This window comes from Urocampus carinirostris, chromosome 19, assembly GCF_059441175.1.
Source record: "Urocampus carinirostris isolate Australia breed hairy pipefish chromosome 19, RoL_Ucar_1.0, whole genome shotgun sequence".
In the NCBI taxonomy this organism is placed as follows: Eukaryota; Metazoa; Chordata; class Actinopteri; order Syngnathiformes; family Syngnathidae; genus Urocampus; species Urocampus carinirostris.
The window spans coordinates 15,366,601-15,377,852 of NC_142367.1; the positions used below are offsets into that span (position 1 = coordinate 15,366,601).

General features: G+C 39.7%; 2 protein-coding genes across 2 annotated transcripts; one reads left to right on the forward strand and one right to left on the reverse strand.

The window, feature by feature from the left end:
• The first annotated feature begins 1,909 nt into the window (after positions 1 to 1,909).
• Positions 1,910 to 5,711, forward strand: LOC148347477 (galactose-specific lectin nattectin-like). The gene is made up of 6 exons (XM_088324271.1): positions 1,910 to 1,972; positions 2,058 to 2,082; positions 3,491 to 3,582; positions 3,650 to 3,781; positions 3,907 to 4,009; positions 5,611 to 5,711. Exons 1-6 carry the CDS (start codon positions 1,910 to 1,912, stop codon positions 5,709 to 5,711), a joined length of 516 nt encoding a protein of 171 aa, XP_088180397.1.
• Positions 5,712 to 9,913: 4,202 nt separating this feature from the next.
• Positions 9,914 to 10,844, reverse strand: LOC148347478 (C-type lectin BpLec-like). Its single transcript, XM_088324272.1, has 5 exons — positions 10,785 to 10,844; positions 10,511 to 10,636; positions 10,302 to 10,433; positions 10,087 to 10,186; positions 9,914 to 10,011 (listed from the first exon to the last, which is right to left on the reverse strand). The coding sequence occupies exons 1-5, from the start codon at positions 10,842 to 10,844 to the stop codon at positions 9,914 to 9,916; spliced, it is 516 nt and encodes a 171-aa protein (XP_088180398.1).
• Between the last annotated feature and the right edge of the window lie 408 nt (positions 10,845 to 11,252).

Consider the following 11,252-nt stretch of genomic DNA (forward strand, 5'->3'; position numbering starts at 1 on the left):
TCTACTCTCCCGTTCTGGCTCATGACTCATTTCCGACCCCGACCACGCCTTGCTCTCCTAGTCCCGGCTATCAACCAGGTTTTCCATCCCTGACACCGCCATCGCTCGCTATGGAAGATCCACTTCCGTGTTCGGATCACAATCCGAGTACGAGAGCGGTTTTCTTCCCGTGCCCAGCGAACACCGGATCTGTGTCTTTTAATAAAACTTGTCTCTCTTTTAATAAAACTTGTGGTAAACGTCACGCAAGTGGGTCCTGGTTCTGTCCTGGTCCTGACAACATTATTCATAACCCTTTTCAAACCTCAAGCTTGCATTGCTTGGTTACAAAATGGCTGCAAATATCGACATTCCACCTATAAAATATTAGGTTTATTTTAAGTCTACATGGAAACATTTTTATGTTGGCTTTGGCTTTGGATTACCTCTTAAAAGTGCCGATTACATTTTAGCGAATATCAAATCATGGAAATGGCTCGGAAGGTTCCGAAGAAGAAGGCAAGATGGCGGCCAGGAGATATTTTGTATTTTGGTGATTTGGTTTTAGTTATCATCGTCCTTACCAATTTATGTAACACTATGCAGTATCTCTGTCATAATTATGAGCTATTTCTCAATAAATATTACTCAATCCATACTTGACGATCTTCGATTATCTCTGGAAATCACTCAAAGACGGAAAACCCATGCTAGGACTTTTATGATTGGATTGTAAAAAGTTCTTGTCCGACTGTCCTTTGTTTTGGTTGTCCCAGAAGACTCAAAGGGTCTGTGATTTTCTGCAAAACCATAAAAACGGACTCACCAGAGGAGTCCTTTATAATGTTGTTGCTACGGTATCATAATCCAGCAACGTTCCCCAGAACGGGCCTACCTATTATTTTATGGGTTGTGTTGATGACTCTATTTAAGGTTTTTCTGTCCATCCTCCCAGAAACCAAAAGCTTCTGTTCCAGGTTGTTTTTCCTAGGCCTTCTCAAAAATTCTATTTCGGATTTCTCAGAGATCATGATGTCAAGTTTAGAGACCTCAGTTGTTGTTCCTTGTTCTAAAAATGGTGTCATTGGTTCTCTCTGATATGTTCTTCAGAACCTTCAGGGCTCTCATCTGAAAGATCTCATGATTTTCTACAAAACCTGGATATAGAGTTTGAACCTGTCATACCACAGTGCAGTTTTTATTTATTTCTAAGCGTTTTTTTTCCATCTTAAAGTTGAATATGAGAGGCTCTCTGAGATGTTCCTCAGAATCTTCAGGGTTCTGGTACAAAAGTCTGTTTTCTGTTCCATGATTTTCTACATCAACAACAAAAATTGAGCCCTGGACTCGTTAACGACACTACCATTTTTCATTTTATACAAGCAAATGTTAAGTGAAGTTAGAATTATTTTTAGGAGAACTTGGGAATCTTCATTTTTTTTGTCATTATTTGCAAAACAGTCCGGATATTTTGACGTTGCCCCTGTAATAGAACACCATCTGGTTTTGAAATTGGGGTTACTAATACAATGGATAGTGTTACAATATCCATGAATTCCCAAAAATAATTTGGAATGCGGTCTCATCAGACCGTGACACGTGGTTCTATTAATGAATGTTTCTAATTTAGTGTCAGAGATCAGAAGAGCTTTAATTACTTATTCCGGCATTTGTGGGTGTGACAATGACGATTGTTCTTTAATTGCAAACGATTTCAAATAATTGAATGGATATTTCAGTCCTCACCAAAACTCGCTTGATTGTGGCCCGACTGGTCCGTTTAAAAACGACGTGAGTGCGGCCATCGCCAAGCTATAAAAGGATTACCCGTTGTAGGGAAGCGGACTCAACCTCACAGCTGCAAAGGTAACTTCACACAACATGGAATAAAACCGTTTTTAAATGTTAATGCTTTGGTGTAGTTGTACAGATGGAATTCGCCCTTCGCTCGTTCTTCTGCCTTTGTGGCATCACCGTGGTGTTGTCCGGAGATGTAAGTGGAGATATTTTTATGAATTGATTGATGTAATCCTTTGGAACTGTGTTCTTATGCCTGATTTTAACTGTTTTTTTCACAGTGGGCTCAGTGTACCACATGTGAAGGTTGGTTCAATGATTAAGTTTACATGCAGGCTATAATCCATTGGAAACTGAATATTGTAATTCTGGATCCAAGTGAATAGTTTACTTGTCAAGAGACAAACTACCGTAAATTCCAAACTATAAGGCGCACTTGATTATAGCCCGCATCCACCGCATTTCGGGAGGAAAACCGACTTAGTACATACACAAGCCGCACCTGTATATTAGCCGCATGCGCCCACATTAAATAATGGATGTTTTTTGAATGAACTATTCTAATGGATGTTTTTTGAATGAACTATTCTGTTGACGCGGGGAGTTTGTATGAATTTATTGATACATATTTTTTATCAAGCGTCCACTATCTATTATTAGTCAATTCATGATACACTTCAAAATCAATAGTCCAAGACACTTGCTCCTAGCTGTGGAACTGAGTCAAGGTCTCATCCAATGGGCTAACAAACTATCAGTGCTATTGCATCGTTCCCAGTGGTACTGCAATACCGGACCGATACGTGGAGTGGACAGAGCAAGCTAGTTATAATTTAATGCAGACCTGCAGAGTCGGGGTACCCGTTGAAAGTAATCCAAGGAAAAAAAGTGTATATTTCCAAAGGTAAGAGTGGGAAAAATATATATCCACTATTGTCTCCTGCGTTCACAAACACTCACCTTTACCCGTCCCTAGTTCCCATCAGCCCGCGTTTGCTCCGCCCTTTCTTTCTTATTCGCTTGTGAAAATCAGCATAAGTGTCTCAAATAAATACGAATAAATACATTACAAAAATATACAGTTGCAAATACATATTACACATGGTTACACATATTTACAAAGAAAGACGGTACACCGAGAGAGTTTTGAAAGCTTTAATAATAATAATATAACTTTCATCCCAAACCGTAACTTTGAAAGGTACCAACACGCTACTATGAACACGAACGCAACGAATCAAACGTATCTGTTAAAGAAGCACACCGTGATTGTTGAATTCACGGTATACCGTCCTCATCTTCCTCTCTATAACTTTTGCTATAAAAGGCCTCCCCTCGCCATCTGAAAGAACCTTTAACATATAGACAATTTTTGCATAATCTAAGGAGTTGAAGTTTTCCTCGTCATAAGCGGCCGTTAGAAAAATTACACAAATTGGCCGCTTGGCCAAGCAAAAAATGGGCTAAACATTTGGGGAAAAAAGTAGCGGCTTATAGTCCATAATTTACGGTAATAGGTTTCTGCTTACAAAGGCGAAGCGGAAATGATGTTACTGATAGATGTAACTCTCCATATTTCCATATTGAATAAAGTACGATTTTATTCATGTCACTCACCAAATTCCACGGAAGACTGTGCCTGCATGCAAATGCACCCACAGACACAAAGTGTCAGAATTACCTCTGAATTCCTTGTTTTTTCCTCTTCTCAAAGCTACAAAGAATGGCTGTCCAGAAGGTTGGACTAGGTTTGACTCTAAATGCTACATCTTGGAACGTGAAGCTAGAACAATGGCAGACGCAGAGGTATGCAAGAGTCTCGAGCCCAAAATGATCCTTATTTCATCTGAGTGTTGGGTTGCACCTTTTTCAGAGAGTCTGTCAAATGCTTGGGGGGAATCTGGCTTCCGTCCACAATAGCATAGAAAACGCCGCCATTTTTCAACTGGTTAACGCGAACGGTGTTGGTTCCACTGCCTGGATTGGACTCCATGATGCTTTCGCGGTAAATTATTGGATGATTTGACGTAATTAAAACAGGCCCGTTGATTTTCGGAAATATTAAGAAGATTGTATTGCAAATGTTACAGAGATTGGTTGCTTAAAGTCAAATCTTACACTGCCTTTCAGCATTACCAGTTCTTTTGGAGTGACGGTAGCCCCGTGGATTTCTTTGCTTTTGCTCCATTGGAGCCTGATGATACTGGCAACTGCATGCTGTTAAGTGGTACAGGTAGGTCCATTACTAAAATACCCAATTGAATGTGGTCAAGGGGTAATAAAACCCCTGCCTAATGCAAAATCGACAAAATAACCACTCATTATGCGCTCCGCTGACTCATGTTCACAGTCATGGTCCACAGGGGATAATGGATCGCCGCCACACGGGTGATGTTCATTTTAGGTAGAAGGAACGTGAAAAAAGAGCAGACAAGCATTAAATAATTATGATCTCTCAGCCAATGCTCTCAGTGTTAGTTGACCAGGGATAATAGATCGTGGCCAAAACAGTATAGGACATTTTATGCGGGGCACAAGCCAGAACAACCACAAAAATGCACCTTGCTTGTTGTCAGCAATAGTCGACCGAGAATAACGGATACAGTATGTCACAAAAGTGAGCGCACCCCTCACATTTCTGCTGAGATTTCCTCATAATGTTTAATTGAACAACACTGAAGAAAAATCGCTTTCACACAATGAAAGGTAGTCTATGTAAAGCTTCTATAGCAGTTTAAATTTATTTTCCCCCTCAAAAAACACAAAATATAGCCATGAGTAGCTATACACCTGGTAACAAAAGTGAGTGCACCCTTGGGTAAAAAATCCTGAAGTTCAATATTTTGTGTGGCCACCATGATGTTGCAGAACCACTTCAATCCTCCTGGCCATCGATTTCATCAGAGCCTCATAAATTGCCACTGGAATGCTCTTCCATTCTTTCATGATAACATGACTGAGCCTGGGGATATTAAAGATCTTGTGCTTCTCCAACTTCCGCTTGATGATGGTCCAACAATGTTCTATTGGATTTAAATCTGAAGACATGCTGGACCAGTCCATCCCCTTTACTCTTAGTCTGTTTAGAAAAGCCTTGGTCATCTTAGAATTGTATTTGGGGTCAATTAGGGAAAATTGCCCGGCGACCTAGTTTCTTGAGTGAGGGGATCATTTTTCTGCGCCAGTTTTTCACAGTGAAAACTTGAGTTTGTGTTTCCCTTAATGAAATGTAACTCCTCAATCCTAGTTTCATTCTCGCAGTCCCAAACCATGACATTCCCAACACCATGCTTGATTTTAGCCAGGACACAAACATGGTTTTACTCCTCACCTGGCTTACTGCCACACATGCTTCCCACCATCTGAGCCAAATAAACGAATCTTTGTCTAATCAGACCAGAGGATATCTTACGAGTAAGTAAGCCATGGCCTTTGTTGACAGGCGTTTTATTGTGTCAAAAAGACGTTTCTTCACTGACTGTTAAACATTATAATGAAACCCCTGCAGAAAAGGTAGGGGGGTATTCACCTTTGTGACATACTGGAGCAGCTACTGTTGTGCATTTAATTTCAGGGAGGCCAAAAAAGCCTGCCTCCCAATAAAACTGCCTTTAGCCAGTCCGTGCCTGCACTAATAAGGAATTGGGGATCATGGATCTTGACTGTAACAATGTAGGTCATTTTAGTGGTAAACATGGTAACAGCAAAAAAAAAGAGATACCAGACCTGACAAATGTGCAGTTTTGCAGAATCGTGGTTAATGGATCATGGAATTTTATCTAATATAAGCAAGGACCTGCTGGAAATCGCCTTTTCTGTTTTTATTTCCTACAGATTCATTTTGGAGGGACGAGTTTTGCGACAGCTACTCGCCGTACGTTTGTGCCCAGGATGCAAAGATTTGCAATGGCAGCGACCATGGTAGCACAACCTAATCTGCTCTCTAATCGCTATGTCATTTGACACAATATTTCCCTAATTAAAATGATTTTATCTAATCGGAATTTAATCTTCTTTCTCCGCAATAGTGCTTTAAATTGTGTTGGTGATATTTTTTTTTTAAATATGTTGATGGCTTTGTTTGTTTTTGTAAGTGATTGTAATAAACATTAAATTCATTAACCGAGGTCTATTTCGTCCGCAACTCAAGTACATGACTGCAAAATCAGTCTTCAAATCTTCCATTTCAGAACATTTACAACAAGAGAATAGGGTACAGTAATTTTCTGACCCAGAGAGTCCATCATTTTCTTCAAAAAAAATAACTATGGAAAAGTCAGACCCTTGCATCAGTGACTATTAGGTCAAGTTATAAATATATTTTGAGGAGATTCTTGGAATTTGTAATAGAACAGACCTGCTCCGGTGGTCATCCTACTTTCTGGCTCAAGAGCCACAAAATCCATGATTTTCATAAAAATATGAACCATGGACTCATCAGACCGTGGTATTTTTCTGCTTCATGTCATTGTTCATTCATGTAAGGGACGTATTTTGAGGAGATTATCGCAATCTCTACCAAATCAGGCATGGTCTGGTCTGATAGCTGCCTTATATTTTTGTCCAGAAGACACAAACTTCATTATTTTCTAAAAAAAAATGGATCCATGGACTTGTTGAGCCAGGGCATGCTTTTTACTTTGGAAAAATTTGGCGGCACACCACTAACCAAAAATGTTATAAAATGACACTGAACAGTGTTCCCTCTAAGCTGCACGCGTGCGCAATTGCGCACTGCTGGCACATTCTCAGCGCACAAGAAAATCTAGCTAGCGCACAAAAATGAGGGCTCAAAATTGCTAATTAAGAAGCGACTTAAGTCAAAGTTACAGTGCATGAAGGTAAAAATACACGGGTTCCCCTGACGTGGTGTCCTGAATGGGGTATTTTGAAGTCCGAGTCAGAGTAGAACGAAGTTGAGTAAAGTTAGTAGCGAACCGGCTTCTTCGGCTCGGCTCACTAAAAGGAACCGGCTCTTTTGGGTCCTAATCGGCTCTTCAGGTTGTTTTTGCTTCTTTAATCCCGACATGACCAAATATTATGTAAAATCATGCACAACATGACTTAAAGGAAGGGGGGAATAGAAAAAAAAAGAAAAAAATACCAAAATGAAAAAGTAGTGAAAAGCTGAGAAAAAAAGAAACAAAAGAAAAGAAAAAAAGAAGCAAACATTTAGAAAAAAAGCCAGAAAAAAAGAAAAGAAAGAAATGTAGGAAAAAAGTAAATAGAGAACAAAAAGAAAAAAGTAACAAAAAAGTAGAAAAAAACACGGAAAGAAGAAAAAGTTTGTGTTGCATTCAAATCATTTCCAATGATATCAAGTGAATCTTGTTGCCAACATTGTACTTCGACTAAAAATGTGATTAAATACAGTTGTGTATCTGCAACCGACTGAATAAGCCCCCGAAAATGTTAGTATTATGCGACAAAAGAAACCAGGAATAAAAAGAAATGGAAATCTTGTGAAAGAATTGTAAGAACAAACGACGTTTGTAGGCCGTACAACCTTTACATGAGTCAATTCATTCAAAAGAGAAAAATAATTTTGCATTGCCGGAAACTCAGCAAAATGTAACTTGATGTCAAGTTTTGGACATGTTTAATAATTAATTATCTTGCCACAATTATGGTTGCTTACTGTTGTTTTAAGCGTTGCTCACCGATTTTGTGTGAACGCTCAGACCCGTGGAAAATTAGAGGGAACATTGCTGAACAGTATGTTTAATTACAATATAATTTATAATACACCCTGTTTTTACAGCACAGACCCTTGACAATGACATCCTATTTGCACAAAATGATTTATAAATGTTATATAAAATTTTAAATTTTAAAAAGTGACATTGGATTATTTCTCACGGCACACCTGACGATCTCTCATGGCACACTAGTGGTGGAAAATCACTGTGTTAGACCATGGTACTATTCTTAGAACTTCACATCAGTGAACTTTAGGTTAGTTAGGGATGTCTTCTGAGGAGATACCTGGATTTTTTACCAAACCAGACCTGGTATGATGTATTCTTACTTTTTTGTCCCACAAGGCACAACACCTACTCTTTTAAAAAAATGTGGACTCGTTAGACCACAGTAAACTTTGCATGACAGACAATAAGGTCGAGTCGTAAACTTTTTAGAAGATTTTTTGTTTTTTGAGAAGCATGGCCTTTTTTGGCCCAGAAAACACAATGTCCAAAGTTTTCTTCAAAAACTTGAACTGTGGACTCATTAGACCACAGTGCCCTTTTATACAAACAAATACTAGATCAATTTGGGAACTTTCTGAGAAGATTACTAGTGCTTTTATGAATACGAGCACTGATCTGATGGTAATATTTTTAGAAGACACAGAAAGTCCGTGATTTACTACTAAAATTTAAACTGTGGACTCATCAGACCGCAGTCCACCTAACATCACCAGTTTTTAGATCATGTTGAAGACTTTTTGAGGAGATGTTTTCAACACGAGGAATGATCTGATGGTCTGGTCCTCATTGTCCAAAAAACACAAAGTCCATCTTTTTTTTTTTTTAGAAAATGTAAAAATATGGACTCATCTGACCACAGCACCCTTTACATCATCAAACACTAGATTCATGTGGGAACTCTTTGAGAAGATTCTTAGTGCTTTTGTGAATATGAGCACGGATCTGATGGTAATGTTTTTTTTTGTCCAGAAGTCACAGAAGGTCCATGATTCACTACTTAAATTGAAACTGTGGACTCATCAGACCACAGTCCACTTAACATCACTATTTTTTAGATTATGTTGAAGACTTTTGAGGAGAGGTTTTCAACACCTGATCTGATGGTCTGGTCCTTATTGTCCAAAAGACACAAAGTCCATCATTTTCTTACAAAATATCAAATGTGGACTCGTCAGACTACAGTACACTCTACACTATTGGCTAAAGTTGGGAACTTTTTGAGAGTAGTGTTTATATTTTCAAGAACACAGTTCCTGACCTGATGCTCTTCTTTCTGTTTTGCCCAGAAGACACAAAGTCCAAAATCTTTACAAAAAATTGAACCATGGGCCTGTCAGACCACAGACAAGTCTTTCATATGGTAGTACTGGTTAAGTTAGGAATGTTTTGTGTTGTTTGTTTCCAAAGATTCTCAGAATGTGTAGCTGTACTTGGGGCAGAGCGCCCGTCCAAGTGCTGAGAGGTAGCAGGTTTGATTCCCGGCTCCTCTGAATTGAATGTTTAAGTGTCCTTGGGCAAGACACTGAACTCCCAATGGCCCCGATAAGGAGGTAGGAGCCTTGCATGGCTGACGCCGCTATCAGTGTGTGTGAATGGGTAAGTATGAAGCACATTGTAAAGCGTTTTGGAAGGTCTTTAGTGACTTAAAAAGTGCTATATAAATTGAGACCATTTACCATCATGGAGCGTGGCCCTTTTCCCACAGTTTCAGTTGTTATTCTAGGTTATTACAGAAAATCGGTAAAAGCTGTTCTGTTTCTTTTGCCAAAAGATGAAAATAAAGATACCAAGTTCTTCCATAAACTATCAAGAGACCAGAACAGACCAGGAAACCCTAGAGCATTCGTTTCAGTTCTTTATTTAAGGAAGCGTTCAGGGCTTGCGGGAGACGTGATGGCCGTCAGACGTCAGCAGCGGAGCCGGAGAGATAGCTTCGGATCAAGTGGCCAATCGGGGTGCGGAAGTCAGGCAGGTCGAGTTTACCGGGGCTGGAGAGGAGATCGAAGCGTGGGACGGAAACAGGTCGGATCGGAGGCAGGCAGAAACAGGTAAGCAGAAATCTTTGACGAACGGGAAATCAGGAGAGTAACACAGAGTTACCAAAGTACACTCTGACGAGGAGGTCCAGGCACAGCGTGCTTAAGAGCGAAGTGCCAGCCAATTAGAAGGCACCCACATGATTGCTCCAGGTGATCAGAGTTAGTAATCATGACACAAACAAGCAATATAATCCAAACATTTGAGAAAAGAAGTCAATAAGATGATTTGTTGGATTTTTTTGTTTATTAATCACCAAGTAAATAATTTCCATTAATAATCAAAAATTGTACAAGAAGAAATGATTCAATCAATAGTAGAAAACAAAATCATCATAACAATTTGTTCACTGTGTCATCAGGAAGAAAAATAGGTCATATCAGAAGACTGGATTAGTGGACAAGGCCACAATAGCTGCTTCTACATTCCGCATCTCTGGAGCAAATGTACGGCGCTGTGAGGTTGCACGGCTCATCTTTCCACCAACCATCTGAAAAAAAAAATGTTTCAATGTGATTTGAAATGCTCTTTTACCCTAGAAAATGAATGACTGTGCCTTACGTACTTCCATTAAAAATCAGAACACATTCGCCAATGAGATCAGGCTCATTCACACCAAATCCAGTGAAATCCAAAACGCTGCCATCGGTCCAAAGGAAATTATCCTGGAAGACAAAATTACATTGAGTCTTGATGTTATGCGGGGTTATTTCAGGCTTCAAAACCAGACTCCCAAACTTTTGTGGCATTTTGACCAGAGGACGTCAACAAATACCATACCCGAGTGTTTTCGTGGAGTCCAATCCAGGCGTGATGGTCCACATTGGCCAGCCGAGACATTTCCAGAACCACGGCATTTTCTAAAGTAGTGTGGATGGACACCAGATTCCCACCAAGAACTTTGCAGACCGTCTGTGGGACCATCCAGTAAAACAAGAATTTAGACTAGTTCCTTTCATTAAAGGGTTCCATCGGCAAGACTTCAATACCTCGGCATCTCCAAACGTCCTGAACTCCGATTGAAATATGTAACATTTAGAATTTAGCCGGAGCCAGTCCTCGGGGCAGCTATGGTCTGTAGACATTTCAAGACAAATTAAGACATTTCGAAATAGCTTGAATTGGAATTCAGGCAAAACTGAGAGACTTGAGTTTCCGTACCCACCTCGGTTATCTGGACACTGATTCCACTGTGAAGAAGAACAGGCGCAAATAAAGACTTCAATGGATTTTAATAATAAAAATGTCAATGTTTGGACTTACCCCAAAGGACACTCCAGTGATGGCACAATACAGGAAGAATGAATAAAGAGTGAACGCCATCTGTGGAAATACGAAAAATGACTATCTAAAACAACTGCAAAGTCCGGATTGACCATGCTGGTAGAAACATTTTGAGAATCTTTCTAAAAACGACGTCAAGCCTCATAAAGATACCTTTCCAGTTGTGAAGTTTGCCGGCGGAGACACCGATGAGATGGACGATCGTCCTTTTATACGTTGGGTCGACTTGCTTTCGTCACAGTTGCCCGTCCTGCCGATATAGCCTGGCAGGTGACTTCCGTCAACGATTAAAATGGGGCTTGAATGGAGTGTACTTCAAAGTGCTTATCATCCACAACAAAGACACAACAGGACACCCAAAATAAGCCATTATTGCTGGCCTAAATTTGCCAAACGAGTTTTATTACATTTCTTGGACAAATGAAGAAAATTTTAATTCTTTCGGTT